This window comes from Hylobates moloch, unplaced genomic scaffold, assembly GCF_009828535.3.
Source record: "Hylobates moloch isolate HMO894 unplaced genomic scaffold, HMol_V3 SCAFFOLD_5, whole genome shotgun sequence".
NCBI lineage: Eukaryota > Metazoa > Chordata > Mammalia > Primates > Hylobatidae > Hylobates > Hylobates moloch.
The window spans coordinates 61,457,150-61,480,676 of record NW_026652280.1 but is presented as its reverse complement, the minus strand read 5'-3'; the positions used below and the strand labels follow the sequence as shown (position 1 = coordinate 61,480,676).

The 23,527-nt window shown below is 37.1% G+C and overlaps 1 protein-coding gene across 2 annotated transcripts in view; it reads right to left on the bottom strand.

Annotated features, from left to right (window-relative positions):
• Positions 1-319: 319 nt before the first annotated feature.
• SMCHD1 (structural maintenance of chromosomes flexible hinge domain containing 1) overlaps positions 320-23,527 on the bottom strand; it is a 155,120-nt gene continuing 131,912 nt past the window's right edge. For both annotated transcript variants that reach the window (XM_032152699.2, XM_058438574.1), the window contains 4 exons: positions 20,985-21,156; positions 9,509-9,667; positions 9,087-9,201; positions 320-2,777 (listed from right to left, as the gene is read on the bottom strand). In XM_032152699.2, the coding sequence (XP_032008590.1) occupies positions 2,753-2,777; positions 9,087-9,201; positions 9,509-9,667; positions 20,985-21,156 (471 nt within the window). In that variant the 3' untranslated portion in view covers positions 320-2,752. The remainder of the gene's footprint in view (positions 2,778-9,086; positions 9,202-9,508; positions 9,668-20,984; positions 21,157-23,527) is intronic.

Sequence of the window (23,527 nt, the reverse complement as noted above, 5' to 3'; positions counted from 1 at the left end):
CAAGTTTTTTACTAAAATGTATTATTTGAAAATTCTATACTAAAAATACAATGGAATTAACCCCATCAATTTCATAATGACTATAAAGTAATCAAGTCATAAAGCCAAAGTATAGACAGTTTAGAAGACTGAACTTTTTTTAGCACTAATATTTAACAATAGGAGCCAATTTCACTTAAAATAATCTGAATGTTATATATGCAACAAATTTTAGTCTCTATAAAGAATCTTATACCAAAAACTCTATAAAAATGTTAGGTAAATTGAGCCTATTTTTACCATAGGCCTGGCCAAACGTACGCATGAAACCTGATGAACATAATGTGCAAAAAGGCTTGGAGAGAGTTTTATTTCAGTTACTTCAAAATACAAGTAGGCTATTATTTTCCTTTGGAAGAAGAAACCAGAAAAAAAACTTCCTGATTGTAACATGGTGACAAATTTCAGATTATATAACACATAACACAGGATAAATGGCTGTAGCATTAGTTTTCTTCTCCAGTTACATTCCTTTACACTAAAAGACTAGTATTAAATCTTAGAAGAAAATTTCAATTGTTCTTACATGTTACATATTAAACGCAAAAGCAATTTATTATTATTATTTGGTACAATATGAACCTCAGTATTTGCTCAAATGTAGAAAAGGATTCCTTAATATGCTGAGAAATATCCTTAGATAAATCCAATTGTGAAAATATAGAAAAACTTTTTACTGTAATTACTGGGAACCACAAAGTTAATTTTTACAGGGTAGAAAAAACTCCACAAAAATGGATATTCATACTTAAAACCTTATTTTACTGATAGAACATTCTTTCCAGTATTATAAAATGAACAAAAATGTACAGATATGGGCTTGGTGCTAGATAATATCCATAGAATTCACCATTTTAAGCAATAAAAATTGGCATGTTGGTGCATGTCTGTAATCCCTGCTACTTGGGAGGCCAAGGCAGGAAGATTGCTTGAACCCAGGAGTTCAAGACTAGCCTGGGCAAGGTAGTGAGGCCAGTCGCTCAAGGGAAAAAAAAAGACATGTTTTTAAACACGCTTCTAATAAAAAGAATTTTTAAAACCAATTTTTTTGCTTCTAGATAGTCTCAATGCCTTGGATTTAAAACATGACTCCTTCTTGATACAATGAATTATAAAAGCAAACTAGTTCCACATATTAATTATACTTTCAAGTCTAGTTCCTAAAAAGTCATTTCTCTTTAACCTTTCTTACCTATCAATCATTTTCATATAATCTAATGTCTAAGGACTCCAAATATTGGTACGGGGTGAGTATCCCTAACCTAAAAATCAGAAACAAGAAATGTTCCAAAATTCAAAACATTTGAGCGCAGATATGACACACAAGGGAAATGCTCCTTGAAGCATTTCCAATTTCTAATGAAAGATTTTTGGATTAGGGATGCCAAATTGGTAAATATAATGCAAATATTCCAAAATAATAATAAAAAAACCCCACAAAAAAACAAAATCCGAAACACTTCAGGTCCCAACCATTTTGAATAAGGGATACTCAACCTGTAGCACTATGGGAGCCAATCTTCCCTACAGCTAATTCTATAATTACCATTTTGTTTCCTCTGTAACAACAAACAGTTTAAATAATTTCCAATTATAAAGATAGGTTAACATCATCACAGTTTTTTAACAAGATAACTTTTACGAAGCTTCCAATTTTAAAAAAGAAAAACACTTATCTATTCAGTAGGGAAGAAACAATCTTATTTATTAATGGCCTGCATATTTAGAAAGGGTTTAAAAACACATACATTTCCTGGGACACAAACTCACCAAATGTATGTCCTTACAAAATAACTTCACAGATCAATAGTCTTGAACTTACACAAAGACATATATATGACATACATTAGGTTAATATACATTTCAAATGTTTTTGCAGCAACTTTCTACCAGAAAGTACATTAATGTGAGAATGTATGTTCTCTTTAACCCCTTAAAAATAGTAATAAAAAATTACAAAATAATGTAAATGTAAAATTAAGGCTGAGACTACATATTCTAGTATTAATAAAGTCAAACAAACAATAGTTATAAAACTTGGTGCTGCTGAATATTTTATATATAATATACATATATATATATACAGGATAAGTCTTTTGAAATTTGAAATGCTACCACTCTCACAAGTTCACTCATCGATTTAATGTTGTTCTGGGTATCTTAACATTTCAATTCCCAAATACCTGTGCTTTTAAAATTTTTATCCTGAATTCTGCATTGAGTTTCCTCACATATTTACAATTAAATATCTAGCCTCTAGAACCTCCCTTACACAGAAGACAAAACATCTTTGTTAAATAAATTCACGCAAAAGTAATAAAAAGGTTTTCAAGAAATAGTTCTAACATATTCATTATATTTATACTGAAAAATAGTACATATACTTTTCTTAAGGATTAATAAATGCCATGTGCCAGTTTTACAGTCACTGCCACATTAGCGCATTTTCCTCTTACACATTTGCAAGGTAGTGACAACCAAAGGGCATAATGTCTGGAATAATTCCAGTAAATCCATAATGTCCAGTAAGATTCATAAAATTGAATGGCTGTTTCCAGTCCCATCTGAATCGAAATGGAAATTCATGCCCAGGTACTTGTATTGTCCCCAGAAATACTCAGTCTGGTAAGTCACCCTCTTGGTCTTCTGAAACAGAGATGCAGAAAGCAGGGCATTCTTATTGAGACCAATGGCCTCTTCTCTCTGTCACCTCTCACACATCTGTTTTGGTTATAATCCTGGTCAAAGAGGAAAGAAAAAAAAGTTTTATGTACCAAAGGTTTCCTTTCCCTGAACTCCCTCATCACACCTGGATGCTTAAATATCCAATGAAACCATATTCTCTTAAATATAATTCTTGGTATAAACAGATTTAATTAAATCCTTATATACAATCATTTCCTTCACATGTATGCAAAACAAGCCCCCAAATAAAGGTAGTTAACACACACACACAGTATATAACATATATAAGTAATTTGTATCACAGTGCTTTGAAATGGTATTATCTCAGACCCAAATTCTGCAGATTTTTGCTTTTATCCCTTTTTCCTTAAATAAACTTATTATTTTAAGAACAGGAATTATAATTCTTATTACAGAAAAGTAACAAAGACAAGCAAAATAAAACCTATTTAATATTCATAATCTCATTCATGTAGAGATGAACACAGAGAGCACCTTGACATATATAGCTACAGATTTTAAAAATTCAGGTATATATAAATATTTTCTAATAGTTCCCTGAACTGCCATCTCCAAATAGAAGACACATATTTTTAACAGAACTAATTTTTAATCTTTATAAGTGGGAAATGATTTAGAAAACTGAAGCCTCTATTCAAGAAAACAATGGCATCTACTGCATAGTATCATATATTGCTAAGCATATTTAATGAATTCTAAGATATTTTTTCCATATTTAACATCTCTGAAATCCAGACGTACTTTATAAGGTCATGAGTTAATTTGCAATATTTTTCTTTAATGTTTCATAAAATGACATTTTTATTGTTAATGAAATCTTAAAAGTTGATGAAACATAGTAGGTGATCTGTAAGCACTAACAAATATATATTCAGTATACATATGTAAATAAAAACATAAACATAAATATACAGAAACACATATAATGTACCTGTTTCCTTTCCTATTATTAAATTTGTTCCTGATTATATGGATGAAATATACCAATATTCAATACTGTTAAGATTTTTATTTCAAATGCTCTGACCTTTTGAGAGTGTGAGATTTATTAAAGATTTATAGAGAATAGGAAAAGACTGAGGATGAGAAAATCCCTAATAGTGATTTTATTTTATTTTATTTTATTTTTTTTGAGACAGAGTCTCGATCTTTCGCCCAGGCCAGACTGCAGTGGCACTATCTCGGCTCACTGCAAGCTCTGCCTCCTGGGTTCATGCCATTCTCCTGCCTCAGCCTCCTGGAGTAGTTGGGACTACAGGCACCCGCCACCGCGCCCGGCTAATTTTTTGTATTTTTAGTAGAGACGGGGTTTCACCATGTTAGCCAGGATGGTCTCGATCTCCTGACCTCGTGATCCACCCGCCTCGGCCTCCCAAAGTGCTGGGATTACAGGCGTGAGCCACCGCGCCCGGCCCTAATAGTGATTTTAACAAATTTCCTGAATATAATCAGGATACAAAGGGGAGAAAATCACAGTCCAGAATACACCAAATTTTCAACCTAAACTTCTAATACTGCCATCACAAAGCTAAACAAACGATAGCTTTGTGTGTGTGTGTCTCCCCATGTGCTAAAGGCTGCACTGAAAATATGGTTCTTTGGCTCTCTAAGAACACTGACATTCTTTCTCCCTCTCCTTGACATGATACAGTATTACTATGAAGTATCTTAGTATTTTGTCAGTCACTGTTGCTGGGCATTCAATGAATTTTATTCATCCCTAGGAAATTCTCTTCCACATGATAGCATTTCCTTCTCCATTTTCTTCTTTCTAGATTACTAATAGTCTGAATTGGTTCTCTATGTCTTCTCTTTTTGTATTTGGGAAGTTTTTTTTTTTTTTGACTTTAGTCCTCCTATTGAACATTTTTATTTCAGCAATAATATTTGCAATCTGTTTATTCATTCTTGTCCTGGCTCCTTTCTGCTACATAGTAATTATAATTTTATAAAAGAGGTCTAGTCTCTTTACTAAATTGTCCTCCAGGTTGATTTTGTCTCTCACGTTGCTGGCTACCCTCACATGCGTGATGACTGTTAGCTGTACAATTACATTTAAGAAGAGGATTATGTTGCTAGCTGGAATTTCTTCTACTACTATAAAAATAGAACTGTTTTACCATCAAGTCTCTTCTCCGAGTGGGACTTGATGGTAACTATAACCAGGATGGGGCAAAGCAACGTCATGGGTCCACAGATTTTGCTTTAAACATGTGGATGTTGGGCTGAGCATGGTGACTCAGGCCTGTAATCCCAGTACTTTGGGAGGCGGCAGCAGGAGAGTAGCTTAAGCCCAGGAGTTTGAGACCAGCCTGGTCAACATAGCAAGACCCCATCTCTACAAAATAAATAAGTAAAAATTGTTGAATTAAAATCAAAACAGATAAATGTGCAGGTGTAGAGCCAATTATCAGCCTTTTGGTTCCCACAGGCCAGCATTAGGTCCTAGTGTGCCAGCAACTACCAAAAGCCAATATACCAACACTTAATTCATTTCCATTGTCATCTAACTTTGTAGTGGCATCTTTTCATGCCTGGTGACAAGGAAACAAAGCTTTCAAAGTTTGGGTTGAAAATCTGGTACATTCTAGGCTGTGGCTTCCTTTCCTTTTCCATTCTGTTCCTTCCTTTTTATTTGCCACTCTCCCTGTTTGGGAGACAGGACTCCCAAACAGGGAGAGTTGCTGGACTTCTCACTCTTTTGTTCTGAGTCCAAAGTGTTTCTGGGGCTAAATCAGGCAGACTGTCTCCTATTATTTCTAGACTATTTCCCAATCCCTTCGCCTCTAGTATATTCTAGCCTTGTTTCGATCCTGTTATCCCCAGAAAACCTCAATCAAATGTGAACGCAAAATGAAGACATTTTCGGACATGGAAGGGCTCCAAGTTATCTTTCTACACACTTTTTCTAAGTAATTTATAAGACAGAGAAAGCCATGGAATCCAATAAATAATGGATATAATCCAAGAGAGTAACTGAGGAAGACCCAGGATGGCAGATTTACAGGAGGCCTGCACAGTTACTAGTCACTGGTACAGGAGGAAGAAGATGTGATTAAGATACATAGGGAAAGAAAAAAAAAGGTGGCAATTAAAAACTCCAGAAAAATTAGCAGCAAGAAAGAGTCTTAGTAACAATTGGAGTAACACTTCACGTGATTTTAAGAATAACAGAGTAAGGAAGATTTATTTGAGCCTGATGTTTGGAGCACTAACTGGTGGCCTAGGTAAGAGTCATGACATTAGACCCGTATAGAGAAGGAAATGTAATTCTAGCATACAAGTTTGCCTAGTACAATATTTGCCTGAACAATATTTACATAGTCATAATAATGTAACTTTTAAAAGTGGAGGCAACAACAGAGTAACTAAAAATTAACAGTTAAAACAAGGGTTGCCTCTGAAGGATGGAATAGGGGTAAGGATGCATAGGATACAAGATTTTAGGATCATCAGCTCTTTCTATACCTGTGCTGTCCATAACGGTAGCCACCAGCCATGTGTGTGGCTCCAGAGTACTTGCAATGTAGCTAGTCAATTAAATTGAGATTTGCTGTATTCTGAATTGTGAAGACTTTGTATTAAAAAAAAAAAGGAAAATAGCTCATTAATCATTTTTAACGTTGTTTACATGTAGAAATATTTTGGATATTGGGTTCAATAATATCTATTATTAAAATTAATCTCACTGTTCCTTTTTTCCTTTTTAATATGGCTTCTAGAGAATTTAAAATTATATGTGACTCACGTATAGTACAACACTGTAAATCTATACCATTTGATATATATACACATATGACCGATAATCATTATACTACTAACAATATTATAAACTAAAACATAAACTCCCTCTGAATTGCTACAAAATGTTAATTAACAAATTCCAAATCAACGTCCATAGTAGTGCTGTAGTAACTGGAAGGTCTAGGGCAAATTTAGTGCTGAGACTGTGGCACAAAAACATGTACCTTACATCTTAGCCTAGAACTGCACCTTGAGGAATTTCCTTAGTGGGAAGTGGATTCTGGTCTCTTAAAAAAATAATCCCACTGTTCATAAAATACTTCTTTAAAAAATTATGGCAAACCTACATAAAAGCAGAGGGAATAATACAGTGAATTTCCTATTTCAAGCTTTAGTAATGAAAACATTTTGCCAAGTCTTATTTTGATATCCTCTGCCACTTTATTTTCCTGGAGTATTTTAGAGTATATCCCAGACACCATATTATTTAACCAATATAAGAACTTTCTACAAAGAATAACTTTTACAAAGAAGACCTTTCTGTAACTATTTGGTAACCTGCAAGGATAGTTCATACACATGTCTTTTCTATATGAATATATAAATTGTCACAGTCACAAGCAGGTGCCCTACCAACCAGCAATGATGACCAACAAGGGATTTTTGCGTCATTTTGAACTCATAATTTCTAAAAGTTATATGTCTAAATCCACTGCAAAGAGTCCTTCTGATGCTAAACTGCCCCAACACACTTTGAATGATCAGCTTAATAGTCTGTATACACCTCATGCCCATGAACACATCATTCACATGCCTACATGTGTGATACTCAAGAGATGTCAATGAACTTTTAAAATAGATTTTTTTTTGCAACATGATGAGGGAGGAGTTTCATAATCTGGCCTCTGCCTCTATGTCCGACAACAGTTTGGCCCTCTCCCTCTTGCATACCATACCATGCCTTAGCCGCTAACATCTTTTCAGTTCCTCAAACATACCACACCTGTTTTCTTAGAGCATCATGCCTCCTTCCCAACCTCTGACTGAAACCAATCCCTATATGGCTGGTTCCTCCCCATCCTTCAGTTCTCTGTTTCAATGCATCTCTCCAGACAACTGATATTGTTTCCCTATTATTTTCTATTACTTCATCATTTTTTCATTCCCTATTTTCTTTTTTTTTTTTTTTTTGAGACGGAGTTATGCTCTTGTTGCCCAGACTGGAGTGCAATGGTGCGATCTCGGCTCACTGCAACCTCTGCCTCTTGGGTTCAAGCAATTCTCCTGCCTCAGCCTCCCGAGTAGCTGGGATTACAGGCGTGCGCCACCATGACCGGCTAATTTTTGTATTTTTAGTAGAGACAGGGTTTTGCCATCTTGGCCAAGCTGGTCTCCAACTCCTGACCTCAGGTGATCCACCTGCCTCGGCCTCCCAAAGTACTGGGATTATAGGCATGAGCCACTGTACCCGGCCTTTTCATTCCTTATAAATAGAAAAAAATTTACTTTTTAAATTGTCCCTCTACCGCATAGAATTACAGAATTCCAACGGAGGCAAGAACCATGTCAGTTTTATTCACCCAGCAACATACAACACAGAGTGAGATTTCAAATCTTTATTGAATAAATGTAGAATATGCAGATGAATATGGCAAAGAATAACAATTCCAAACACCACAGTTTCAAGGGAATTCCTCTACAGTTGATATGAGAAAACATATTCAGGTAGAGTCTACAATTAAACCTTTTGAAATAATAAAAGAGAAACACCAGTACCATGATATTCTTCTGTGGGATGACTTTACTAACATTTAATCTAAAAGGGACAGTTTTCTTACTATGAAGTTAGGGTGGAAATGGCTGTGTTGGTTTTTTGGTGATCTAAATGGCACCTAATTCTCCAAACCAAAAATTATAAGCAATTTTAAAATAAGTGATTTACAAAGGGTTTTGCATATTCTCTACTTATTAAGTTTTAAGTTACTGATCCTCTGAATGCAATGAGCCAAACAATAGACAAGCAATTTGACTCTTAACAATCACTTTTAACATAAAAATAAGATATAAACATTTCTAAATAATTAGCACAAGTTATTTAGAAGATTGAGTATCCTAAGAGAATATAATGCTTAAGTTTTATCTTCATTATTACTTTTTTTTTAAATTTAAAATATTAATTCTGGCTCAAAGGAAGAATCAGACATGAACTCATACTGTTTTTAAAGTATGATGACCCAGTCAGGTGCAGTGGCTCACGCCTGTAATCCCAGCACTTTGGGAGGCCAAGAGGGGCAGATTGCTTGAGGTCAGGAGTTTGAGACTAGCCTGGCCAACACACTGAAACCCCATCTCTACAAAAAAATACAAAAAATTAGCCAAGCATGGTGGTGCATGCCTGTAATGCCAGCTACTCGGGAGGCTGAGGCACAAGAATCCCTTGGGCCTAGGAGGCAGAGGTTGCAGTGAACCAAGATTGTGCCACTGCACTCTAGCCTGGGCAACAGAGCAAGACTTCATCTCAAAAAAACAAAGCTATCATGAGACCCAAGAACTTTGGTAAACTAACCAAGCATAATTATCAGGTCAAACAAACTCACCTATTTTGTCTTGTAGCTTCTCGTCTCATTCTTTTAGGAGGAACTGGACAATCTGTCGTCTCAACCTTTGGTGAATGACGCAATGAGTCATTACACTTACGTATGGGAGTCATACCTGTGAAGATGGAAAATGTAGAAAGTTAACTTTACAATAAAAACAATGGAATTGTATGACAGAAATGCAAACATGAATACGTCATAATTTATAGAAAAAGAATAAAGAAAGAATACTGAGAATGCCTCTTATTACTTCTGGTGAAAGAATAGTTTTTAAGCATTTATCAGATAGGACTTGGAGGTTAAGAGTTTTTGTTAAGTTCTGAATCATTTGCATTCTTTTTTCTTACCGTTGGATTCTCTCTCATCATAAATATTTATCTCCATACAAAGAAAGTAGAAGTTAACAAAAAGCAAAGACTTACCTAGTTTTTCCTCTATCAGTTTGAGATTTTTCTCATGTTCATCAAGTTCTTGCTTTTTCTTCCTCATATCCGGAGTGCGAAGGTACTCTAATTGACTGTTAAGATCGTTATTCACACTGTCTAGTTTGCACACAGCAGAACGATACTGCTGAAGAAGATCTGTAAAGAAACCAAATGCATTTGATTAAATTACTGCTATTAAACCAAACTCACGTTTTAGGGGAAAAAATGAGCAACACTGGGATTTGTGTTATGGTAACATAGGGGATCTACTTTTAAAGCCATAAAACATTCAATATAAACAAATGAAATAAAAAAGCATAGTTAAGATCCCAGCACAAAATTGTTAAATTTAATTTTCTTTGACTTAAGTTTACTTCTGTGTCAGGGAAGAGTTCTCTATATAAAAGTGCTCTGTTTTTTACTGGATCACTCTCTCTCAAGCCAATGTTTATATCTTGTCCGATATTCAGTATTCAATATAACTCCATGTGGACAAATTTTGCAGGGGGAAGGCAAATACGTTAAATACTGTATTGTTAGAAATCACTATTTCCCAAATGAAAACTGATGAGTAACGGGGTTTCTAATAAAAAGATGTGTAAGTGTAACTGACAGTGAGCATGCTGTGGTGGTTCAAACTTGACAGCGATGCAACTCATTAATTCTTCTTATTTTTTGTACTGTAAAAAAAGAAAATCATTGCTTCCAAAAACCATGGCTATTATTTTTAAACACAAAATTTTTAGGCCGGGCATGGTAGTTCACACCTGTAATCCCAGCACTTTGTGAGGCCAAGGCGGGTGGATCACGAGGTCAGGAGATAAAGACCATCCTGGCTAACATGGTGAAACCCCGTCTCTACTAAAAATACAAAAACAAAATTAGCCGGGCATGGTGGTGGGCGCCTGTAGTCCCAGCCACTTGGGAGGCTGAGGCAGGAGAATGGCGTGAACCCGGGAGGCGGAGCTTGCAGTGAGCTGAGATCGCACCACTGCACTCCAGCCTGGGTGACAGAGCGAGACTCCGTCTCAAAAAAAAAAAAACCAAACAACAACAACAACAAAAAAAAAAACAGAATTTTTAAAAAACACCCTCAGAAAAATACTTCACTTTCAAAAAACTTAACTTTCCTTAAATTACTTTGTCTAAAAATGTATTACATTATTCAAATTAATGACCTGGGAAAATTTCCACCATAGAATAGTATATAGAAAGGGACTATAAAACAACATTGTTAGAATAATCCAACTTATTTTAAACTATATATACTCCCACTGTATAGACAAAAGGCTGGAAGGTGATACAATAAATTATTAATAATGTTTAATCTGTAGGTTTGGGAATTATGAGTTCTTTTAAAAATTCATGATGCTTGCCTGTATGTTCCAATTTTTTTCCACAATGATCAAATGTTCTTTTTGCCATAAAAATAAATTTTGAAATTCCAAAAAAGTATTACATTATTCAGGTTTGAGATTATTGCCTGTCTCCATGATTTACTAGACACTAAGTATTAAATAGTGACTATACTCTAGGCTAAGGGTTAGTAAACTACCACTCATTGGCCAAGAATGGTTTATTCAGTTTTGTTTTTGTTTTTTGAGATACGGTCTCACTCTGTCGCCCAGAATGGAGTGCAGTGACACAATCACTGCTCACTGCAGCCTCAACTTACTGGGCTCAGGTGATTCTCCCATCTTAGCCTCGTGAATAGCTCGGATTACAGGCAAATTGGCCAGCATACCTATCTAATTTTTGTAGAGAAGGGGTTTCACTATGCTGTTCGACCTTTGGGAGGCCAAGGTGAGTGGACTGCTTGAGTCCAGGCTGGTCTTGAACTCCTGGGTTTAAGCGATCCAACCATCTTGGGCTCCCGAAGTGCTGGGATTACAGGAGTGAGCCACTAGCCTATCCAGTTTAAAATGGTTACATTTTAAATAGTTATATAAATATATTCGTAACATCATCCTTGATTTTGCCAGTTGGCTTGCAAAACCTAAAACATTTAGCATCTGGATAAGATGCTAGTCCCACACCAAGATGATCAATATCCATGGAAATGGACATATAAACATTCAAATACTTAAACATATATAAGTAGTTTATAAGTAAAACTGTGGTAGAAATTAAGAGTACAGAGTACATTAGGTATAACATAAGATATTCTATACTTTAAGGGTCAAGAGTAGTGTTTTAAAAAGAAATCTACCCAATATTCTAGAAATCTACACTTAGAATGAGTGACCAAATTACACATACACATCTGTGTGTGCTTGTGAATATATTCATATTTAAATACAAATTCTATATGTGAAACTGAGTGACGATAAAACCCTTATGTTCCTTACACTTTATTAAGAACTTTATTCTGGTCTGATTTCTAATTCCACATTAAAGCAATGTTTTCTTTTCTTTTCTTTTTTTTTTTTTTTTGAGACAGAGTCTCGCTCTGTCACCCAGGCTGGAGTGCAGTGGCGGGATCTTGGCTCACTGCAAGCTCCACCTCCCGGGTTCACGCCATTCTCCTGCCTCAGCCTCCCGGGTGGCTGGGACTACAGGCGCCCGCCACCACACCCGGCTGCTTTTTTGTATTTTTAGTACAGACAGGGTTTCACTGTGTTAGCCAGGATGGTCTTGATCTCCTGACCTCGTGATCTGCCCGCCTCAGCCTCCCAAAGTGCTGGGATTATCGGCATGAGCCACTGCACCTGGCCTCAAGCAATGTTTTCTATGTACATAAAATAATACTTATTTTGTATGTAAATGAGTCACAATATTAAGATAGGTTATTTCAACATGTCCAGGAAAATGACTATGTGAAGCTACTAGAAACAACACAAAAGGATTGAAAGTCTATCTGAAAGGTTGTTATCAGGTAAGTGTGTAAGGACTGCCCAAACATGAGTTAATAGAAGTCTGAAGCAACTTTGTCACCACTGAAGGATTTATGCAGTTAGATGCATAGGTAGACTTTCCTAAATAATATTTAGTGCTCTTCAAACTTTGTGCTCCACATAATTCTAAGAAACTTATTGGCAAAAAAACTGGTAAGCACTTATGACTGGGAAAAACTACAAGAAAAAAATACACCAGAACCTCTGCTTTGACTTGCTTCAAATAACCCACCCAGGAAGGAGGATAGAGGCAAGCTGTGACAGGGTGGGTATAAATGAAACAAGACTGGCTATGTTTTAATAATCGAAGCTAGGTGACAGGTCCATGAGAGATTATCACACTGCTCTATTCCCATAACAAAACAAAACAACCTTTCCCTGAAAGCCAGAGTGCTTAACTAATCTTCATCACTATTCATAAAAATATTAACAGCTTTATTTAAAAAACCATAATAATTGACTGAAATATTGACAGCTTACTATTATAATAAATCAAGTATGAAAGCAATAAAGTATAAGTAATGTCTAACCTGGTCAGATATATAATATTTTGAAGTATATGAACATAATACTTTTGATGATGTCATGATTACAAACTATGTATTACAGTAGTCCCTCCTTTTCCTCATGGGACATGTTCCAAGACCCCCAGTGGATGTCTGAAACCCCCAGTGGATACTACTGAACCCTGTGCAGTCATGTGTTGCTTAATGATGGGGATATGCTCTGAGCAATGTTTCATTAGGTTATTTCGTCACTGAGTGAACACAACAGAGTGTACTTACACAAACCTACATGGTATGTAGAGCCTACAATGCTCCTAGGGTATATGGTATAGCTCATTGCTCCAAGACTACAAACCTGTACAGCATGTGACAGTACTAAATACTGTAGGTAACTATAACACAATGGTAAGCATTTGTGTATATAAACATAGAAAAGGTAATCAACTCCATTATAATCTTATGGGACCACTGTCTTACATACAGTCTGTTTTTGACAGCCTTATGCAGCACATGACAGTACTGCTGTTTTTTTAAAAGCAAATTTTATTTGTAAAGAAATATTTTTAACTCTATGAACTCTTTTTGTACTTTATTGGTAAAGTTTAAAGGAGCAAATAACGGGAAATATTTGGGAATATAGTAGCTCTCAGTAAGTACAGTTTCAGATTTTACAATTCAATTCAATAAATATTTTGGAAATGATTTATTATAAAATTAAACTAAGAGTTCTGACTACTGTTTCATCTTCAGGGTGTTTCTTTCTGGCCTTGGGTGGTCTTCTCACATTCATGCACTAATTAGTACTAAGCTGGATACTGAAGGGAGACCCACTGCACTTCCAGAGCTTGCTCGCTCTCTAAGGGAGCTCTTGCCTTCCCAGTAACCTGTCTGTGAACTATAGTTGTCTTGACCTTCCTGGACTCCCAGCCTGTTCTTCTCAACTTTGAGACTACTGAGCTTCTTCCTGGGTTCCCCGTGTCTGTTTTACATAGTCTGGAAAATCCCTCTAGGCAGTAAGCTGAAGCAACCACAGGGCTACTTCAGTTGATTCCTACTTCTCAGGAATCACCATTCTTCACTGCTTGATATCCAAAGTCTTGAAAACTATTCTTTCACATATTTTGCTCAGTGCTTTGTTTTTTTGAGACAGAGCGTCACTCTGCCACCCAGGCTGGAATGCAGTAGCACAATCACGGCTCACAGCAACCTCAGCCTCCCCAAGAAGTGGGACTAAAGGAACGAGCCACCAGGCCCAACTAATTATTTTATTTTCTGTAGAGATGAGGTGTCACTGTATTGCCCAGGCTGGTCTCAAGCAATCCGCCCATCTTGGTCTCCCAAAGTGCTGAGATTATAGGCGTGAGCCACTGTGCCTGGCCTCAGTGGTTTTTTTCCTTTGGTTTGTTTGATGTAAGTTATTCCATCTTGGTGAGAAGCAGAAGTCTCTGTTCTTAGGTATTCATTCATATTTATTTTTCTTTGTATTTAAGGATCAACATGTTTAGCTGCAGAAATACCTTTTAAAACTTATTCTTTTTGTTCTTGTATATGACTTTTTTCCTCTCCCATTATATCTTCTAACTGCTTACTGTAAGATTATATGAATGCTATTATTTTTGTATGCTAATTTTATAACTTTCTCCTTTAATAAATTCTTTTAATTTTCATCTTTGATTACCTTGGGTTTTATAGGTATACTGTTATACAATCTACAAATAGTTACCATTTTATTTCCTTTCCCATTCTCATGACTTTGTTTTTCATTTCTAAAATTGATATATGACAGATGTACACATTTTCAGGGCACATGTGATATTCTGATACTTTATATAACGTGTCAAGATAAAATAAAGGTAACTGGGATATCCCTCATCTTAATATTTTTTCTTTATGCTAGGGACATTTGAATTATTTTCTTCTACCTGTACTGTGGTATTTTGTTTTTTGAGATGGAATCTCGCTCTGTTGCCCAGGCAGGAGTGCAGTGGTGCAATCTTGGCTTACTGCAACCTCTGCTTCCTGGGTTCAAGCAATTCTCGTCTCAGCCTCCCAAGTAACTGGGATTACAGGTGTGTGCCACTATGCCCAGCTAAGTTTTTGTATTTTTAGTAGAGATGGGGTTTCACTATTTTGGCCAGGCTGGTCTTGAATTCCTGACCTCAGGTGATCCACCCACTTTGGCCTCCCAGAGTGCTGGGATTACAGGAGTGAGCCACCGTGTCCGGCCTGTACTGTTTTGTCCTATACATGCCAGTCTATGATAAATTTTAATTTATAAATTAGGCATAGTAGATTAACAACAATAAAAGAGAATAAAAATATACTGTAATAAAGCTATATGAATGTGATCTTTCCCTCTCAAAGTATCTTACTGTACTGCACTCACCTATTTTGGGCTGTCATTGACTTCAGGTAATTGAATTTGTAGAAAGCAAAACTGCAGGGGAGGGGGGACTTCTGCAATTACTTATTGATTATGATAAGATGCTTTTCTTCTCGAGTTGTTTATTTATTTATTTATTTTTGAGACAAAGTCTCGCTCTGTCACCCAGGCTGGAGTGCAGTGGCACGATCTCCGCTCACTGAAAGCTCTGCCTCCTGGGTTTAAGCAATTCTCTGGCCTCAGCCTCCTGAATAGCTGGGACTACAGGCACGTGCCACCACGCCCAGCTAATTTTTTTTATTTTTAGTAGAGACAGGGTTTCACCATGTTGGCCAGGCTGGTCTCAATCTCCTGACCTCGTGATCTGCCCGCCTCGGCCTCCCAAAGTGTCGGGGTTACAGACGTGAGCCACCACACCCAGCCTGAGTTATTATTAACATCTCTTTCTCTCTTCTGTCTACATTCTGGCTTCTACAGTGTCCTCAGTTATTTCCTTTGCATTTTAAAAGTATTTCTATTTCCAAGATCTCTACAGAAAAATTGAAATAATACAGATGCTCCTCAACTTACGATGAAGTTATGTCCCAATAAACACATCATAACTTGAAAATACTGTAAAAGAGAGTGCACTTCCAACTTATGATATTCTCAATTTATTAAGAGTTTATCCAGACACAGCCCCATTATAAGTTGAGAAGCATACTGAATGTGTATTGGTTTCACACTATTGTGAAGTTGAAAAATGTAAGTTGAAACATCCTAAGTCTGTGTAGGAAACAAGAAATGGTGGGAAAAAAAAACAAAGTCTACTCTCTCACTTTTTTCTTTTCATTCCACAGGTTTAAAGGTTTAATTTTTAACGTGTGATATTTGTATTTTTATTCACCTTCCACTTAACCTTGACATAGACATTCTCCAGATTACAAATTCAATTAAAGGATTTAACATTTCTATGTTTTACTTGAAAAACAAGACTGTAGCCAGGCAGAGTGGCTTACACCTGTAATCCTTAGCACTCTGGGAGGCCAAGGCAGGCAGATCACCTGGGCCCAGGAGTTTGAGACCAGCTAGGCAACATGGCAAAACCCCATGTCTACAAAAAAATAAATATAATAACAATAATACAAAAAAATTAGCCAGTGTGGTAGCACAAGCCTGTAGTCCCAGCTATTTGAAAGGCTAAGGTGGGAGGATCACCTGATCCTGGGAAGTTAGAAGGCTATGGTGAGCCATGATCGTGCCACTGCACTCCAGCCTGGGCAACAAAGTGAGACCCTGTCTCAAAAAACAAACAAACAAAAACAAAGCTGTGATATTCATTTGAATAAAACAATGCCTTGCCTGTAGTTGGGATTGTTTAGGCATGTTTCCTAGAAGATCAATTATGCATTAACAGAATATTAATTTGGCCGGGAGAGGTGGCTCACATTGTAATCCTAGCACTTTGGGAGGCCGAAGTGGGCAGATCACTTGAGGGCAGGAGTTCGAGACCAGCCCGGCCAACATGGTGAAACCCCATCTCTACAAAAATATAAAAATTAGCTGGGTATGGAGGCGTGCACCTGTAATCCCAGCTACTCGGGAGGCTGAAGCACAAGAATTACTTGAACCTGGGAGGTGGAGATTGCAATTAGATCAAGCCACTGCACTCCACCTTGGGCAACAGAGCAAGACTCTGTCTCAAAAAGTAAAATAAAGATAAAATAAAATAAATGAATATTAAAAACAATAAGAAAATTTTTCTGACTGTAAAAGTGACACAATGCTCACTGAGGCAAGTCTGGAAAAATATATAGAAAGGGATAATGGAGAAAATTATCTCAATTATATAACCCAGAATTAAAAGTATATTTCTTTCTACTTTTTTCAATGTGCTAACGAATACACACACTGTTCTAAACATGAGAAAGCTATCTAACCTTTGTGAACCTCAACTTCTTCATCTATAAAATGAAGGTAACAGCAGTAAATAAGATCATTCATGTGACAACCTTAACAGGGTGTCTGCAATGTAATAATATTTTATAATATGTAAATGTCCAGTAATTTTTTTTCTTCTTATGCTCTGATTTGTTCTTATACTAATCATGCAAGACAATGTATAGGCAAATTATTTAGAAAACAAATACTTTGCTTATAACTGTGCTAGCAGTTGACAATTTTTATGGTGATGGCCTTCCTCAAAATTGCTTTTGCTCTGAGAATGGTTCCATGATACCCAGGGGAGGGTCTCCAAAACTGCTTTATTTGATCCTTACTAAGTCTGGCTGACCTGGAAGGCGGTGGGCATTTCTCTCTCCTAGGACTGGTGGGAGTTAGTTAAGTTATATTAAAACTTCAGGGTGAAGGTATATGGAGCTCAAGGCTGCTGACTGTCCTAGAGTCATCTTTGACTTTGTCTTGGCTGTTTCCATCTCCTTTAAATCTGTGATTTCTTCCAGTTTCCTTCCAGTAGATTCCTGTTTGGCTTAAAGTAGTCATGCATGGCTGCTATTGCTTATAACCAAAAGTACTTTATTAATAACCTTAAATGGTCTCCTTTGAGTTCTTATCAATGAATCATTAGTCTGTATGTGGGAGTGTATCTTTGAATATATTTGTCAAGAAAGCTAAGCAACTATTAAATATGACATCTGTGTATTTTTTAAGTTCCACGGGTAATTCTTTCTGGTTTTGGGAACTACTGCCATAAAATGCTTAGGTATAGAGTCTAGGCCTTTTACATTAATTCACTGACCTTGATTAAAATGTTTTCTCTGATTTCTTATCAGTTTCTTTAGATATTCACTCATTGTAGAGACTGTATGTGTCCACTGATGTCATAAACAGAACTATGACTCCTCTTCCCACCACCTTTCTCAACTACTAATTAAAAAATTTCTGAGGCTGAACTGATAGCCCCAAATGGAAATTACCTGCTACGGTTGGTTTGTCTCCACCAAAGCTCATGTTAAAATTTGATCCCTGGTATGGTGGTGTTGGGAGGTAAGGCCTAATGTTGGGGTCATGAAGGCAGATCCCTCATGAATAGATTAGTGCCATCCCTTGGGAGTGAGTGAATTCTTGCTCTGTTCCTAAAAGCTGGTTGTTTAAAGAGCCTGGCACCTTCCCTCCCCTTCCCTTTTGCTTCCTTTCTTGAGATGTGATCTTTGCACATGCCAGCTCCTCTTCATCTACTGTGATAGGAAGCAGCCTGACGCCCTCACCAGATGCAGATGCCCAATCTTGAACTTTTCAGCCAGAAGAACTGTATGCCAAATTATCTTTTTCTTTATAAATCACCCAGCTTCAGGTATTCCTTTATAGCAACACAAAACAGACTAAGACACTGCTCAAATTCCTCAACAGTAGAATAAATAAATTGTACATTTCATTCACACAATGAAGTATTATCCTGCAACGAAAATGAACTACATGCATAGTGTTGAATGAACAAAACTAGACATATAAAAAAGTATGCACTGCACAATAACAAGTATATAAAGTACTAAAATGGGCAAAATTAATCTATGCTACTATAAGTCAAGAAAGTTGTTATCCTTTGAGTATGGAGTGGTGGTAGGGAGTGGAGGAGCCAAAAAGAAATCTTCTACAGTACTGGTGTCTCTTTTTCTTTTTTTTATATGTTGTTTTGCTCGTCACCCAGACTGGAGTGCAATGTCACAATCTTGGCTCACTGCAACCTCTGCCTCCCAGGCTCAAGTGACGGTCCTCCCTGAGCTTCACAAGTAGTCAGGACAACAGGCACCCACCACCACACCCAGCTAATTTTTGTATTTTTAGTAAAGATGGGGTTTTACCATGTTGGCCAGGCTAGTCTTGAACTCCTGACCTCAGGTGATCCACCTGCCTTGGCCTCCCAAAGTGCTGGGATTACAGGTGTGAGCCACCAAGCCCAGCCTGATGTTCTATTTTTTAATACAAGTGCAGTGTTCATGTTGTGAAGATCCATGAAGCTGAATGTTCACGAAATATGCACATTTTTCTATGTGTATTTTACTTTAATAAAAAGTAAAGTGGCCAGGCACAGTGCCTCATGCCTGTAATTCCAGCACTTCGGGAGGCCAAGGAAGGTGGATCACTTGAGGCCAGGAGTTCAAACCCCATCTCTACTAAAGACACAAAAATTTGCCAGGTGTGGTGGCGCATGTCTGTAATCCCAGCAACTCAGGTGGCTGAGGTACAACCATTGCTTGATCCCGGGAGGCCGAGGTTGCAGTGAGCTGAGATTGTGCCACTGCACTCCAGCCTAGGTGACAGAGTGAGACTCTATCTCAAAAAAATAAAAATAAAAAATAAGAAGAAAAAAGTAAAAGTAAACAAAACGTTGCAAATACATACAATGAAATATGTATTATTCAGTCTTACAAAGGAAGGACATTCTAACACTTATTACAGCATGGACAGACCTTGAGGACACTATGCCAAGTGAAATTAGCCAGTCACAAAAGGACATATAAGTATGATTCTACTTATATGAAGTATCTAGAAGTCATATTCAGAGAGACAGAAAGAAGTATAATGGTTGTCAGGGAATGGACAATGGAGAGTTTATACAAAGTTTCAACTGTGCATACTGAAAACAGTTCTGGAGACAAAATGAACAACAATGTGAATGCACTTGACACCAATGAACTATACTTTTTTTTTTTTTTTTTTTGAGATAGAGTCTCTGTTGCCCAGGCTGGAGTGCAGTGGTGCAATCTCAGCTCACTGCAACCTCCGCCTCCTGGGTTCAAATGATTCTCCTACCTCAGTCTCCCAAGTAGCTGGGACTACAGGTGCGTTGCCACCATGCCCAGATAATTTTTTTTTTTTTGTATTTTTAGTAGAGACAGGGTTTCACTGTGTTAGCCAGGATGGGCTCGATCTGTTGACCTCGTGATCCGCCTGCCTCGGCCTCCCAAAGTGCTGGGATTACAGGCGTGGGCCATCGAGCCCGGCCAAACTGTACTCTTAAAAATGGTTAAGATGGTAAATTTTATGTTATATGTCTTTTTCAATTAAAAGAAAGTTAACAACAAACTGCTCTGTGTTGGGAAAGTAGAGTTGAGTGTATCGGAATTAATTATATAAATTAAGAGCAAATAGGATCTAAGGTAATGGATGGTAAGGAGACTTCCTGGTAAGTATATGCACTTCAGAGCACAGATGTGCAGAGACAATTATATTGGCTAATTAGATGCAAAGGGACACAGCCTGTGGAAGGGAAAAAGGGGCAGGAGATCACGTCATACACTTTCTAATAAGCCTTAATTGTTCTAGATAGTTACAAATTTCAAGATAGAAATAAGTATTATGATTATGTAATAAAATACTGACTTATTCAATAACGACAGAAATTTATTCTTTTTTTTTTTTTTTAAGAGATGGAGTCTTGCTATGTTGCCCAGGCTGACCTCAAATTCCTGGGCTCAAGCGACACTCGTCTTAGCCTCCCGAGTAGCTGGGAACACAGACATGCACTACATATAAGAATGAAAATACAAAGGATAAAACTACTATTTACATAACTCTAAACTACCTGATATAAAAAAGCTGAACGTAGTAGACAAAAACATCTTTCTTACATTTGTTACTTACTTACATTTGTTAATTTTTCATGTTAGATTCTCAAAACATAAGCTCTTAGAAAAATAAAAGAGTAAAATTAAATTAGAAATTGCTATTTAAGTACTTACTCAACTTACCTATTTGTTCCCCTAAGATCAGACACTGTTTTGGTACTGGAGCTCCAAATACCATTCCCCGAAGTTTATCCATTGGAGGAGCTTTATTCTGAAGGCCCCCAAACTTTCCATTACTTCGAATTCGATCTCCATCTCTGGTCAGCAGTGTAGGACAGTGTGTAATTTTAACAACCTATTGTAAATAAGTGAATAGTAAGTAGTGAGCAACTTATTTCAACTGCTCCAAAAAAGGAGAAATCAAAGTTTCTGAGATTAGAAATGACAGGATCACGGTAGTATTTTCAAAAAATTAGTAACTAGCAATATGTAAGATAAACTAGAGGGAAAAATCCAGAGGCAGAGAGATGAATTAGACAATTTTTCAAATGTCAGCCTAAACTAGAACAGTGACAACGCAAGTGAAAAAAGTAAATGATGGATTGATAAGTGGAAGGAAGAGGACGGGCCAGAGAGTTCTGTGTTGGAACCCATGGCAGTTAAGTATCAAGGTAGCATCACCAACCCAGTTTCCTCTGTTAGATTTAAGTTTTTTAGATGACCAAAGGATAGCAAAAGGAGAATATTACATTGAAGAAAACACAGACTGGAAAGCACCAGACTGACTCTTCCAAAGATAATACTATGGTTTTAGGTATGGGAAGATAAAGAGGTGATAATTTGAGAGTTAGGGGAACTGAAATAATGTAGAAAAACTGAAGTCATGGATGGGAAAAGATGAAGGGTTAATTAAGAATTAAATTCTTATGTCAGGTGTGGTGGCTCACACCTGTAATCCCAGCACTTTGGGAGGCCGGGGCGGGCAGATCACGAGGTCAGGAGTTCGAGACCAGCCTGACCAACATGTTGAAACCCCATCTCTACTAAAAACACAAAAATTAGCTGGGCATGGTGGCACGCGCCTGTAATCCCAGCTACTCAGGAGGCCGAGGCAGGAGGCTTGAAAACGGGAGGCAGAGGTTGCAGTGAGCTGAGATCGCACCACTGTACTCCAGCCTGGGCAACAGGAGACTCTGTCTCAGAAAAAAAAAAAAAAAAAAAGAAAAGAAATTCTTCAGAGAAGTCAGAATAAAAGAAAAACACTGGATTTAGTATGTCATGATCTAGAAGAATGTTCTTGCAAAAAAGGTTCAGAAAATATTAAAAAATAAAAGTTAAACTTCATTGGTAACCAGAGACGTGGAATTCAAATAAGATATTTTTACTACTCAATATGTTAAAACACACACACACACACACACACACACACACACCTTTGGTGGGGGGCTATGGAAAAAGGGCCTTCTTGTACTGATATGCCCTGGGACAGCCCTTCTCAAAGGAAATGGGACAAGTGTTAAAAAGTTTAACATTCTGGCCAGGCGCGGTGGCTCACGCTTGTAATCCCAGCACTTTGGGAGGCCGAGGCGGGCGGATCACGAGGTCGGGAGATCGAGACCACGGTGAAACCCCGTCTCTACTAAAACTACAAAAAAATTAGCCGGGCGTGGTGGCGGGCGCCTGTAGTCCCAGCTACTAGGAGAGGCTGAGGCAGGAGAATGGCATGAACCCGGGAGGTGGAGCTTGCAGTGAGCCGAGATTGCGCCACTGCACTCAAGCCTGGGCGACAGCAAGACTCCGTCTCAAAAAAAAAAAAAAAAAAAAAAAAAAAAATTTAACATTCTGTATGATTCAGCAATTCTACTTCTAAGAATCTAATCAGGAAAAAATAGTAAAAGTGTATACGGAAATATTGTTTCAACAATGAAAAGTAGTAAACTTACAGGTCTCAACAAGTTATAGAAGTAAATTATGGCACATCCATACAATGAAATAGCATACATACATTAATGAATGAAGAAGAACATTGTAATTTTTAACAAGTATAAAAACGTAGTCCAATCTAATATTGGGGCTAAATAGTCTCTGAATTATATAAATACAATATAAAATAAATGTAATTATGATGATTATTTGAAGAAATCCTGTGGTGAATTCTTTGGTAAAGCCAGTATTTACAAATTCAAAAATCATTTATTTTTACAAGAAATAACCACAACTTAATTTCTTAGTTTTGGTTTGGTTTTATATGTTTTCTAGTGGCGAACAACAAAAATACAAACTGGCTTCATGTGCTATCCACTTATCAAGATTCAGGTAATCAATGTTTCTAAGGATTTAATATCCGTTTTTTTTTTTTTTTTTTTTTTTTTGAGCTGTGGTCTTGCTCGGTTGCCCAGGCTGGAGTGCAGTGGCATGACCATGGCTCACTACAGCTTCCAACTTTTGGGCTCAAGCAATTATCCCAACTGAGCCACCTGAATAACTGGGACTATAGGTGTAGGCCACCATGCCTGGTTACTTTTTTTTTTTTAAACTTTGTAGAGTTGGCATCTCACTATGTTGCCCAGGCTGGTCTCAAACTCTTGCCTTCAAGTGATATTCCTGCCTTGGCCTCTCAAATTGCTGAGATTACAGGCATGAGCCATCATGCTCAGCCTAATATGATTTTAAATAAATACACTAAAATGTATAGATTTTCTATTCTCTTGTTAAGAAGCAATATG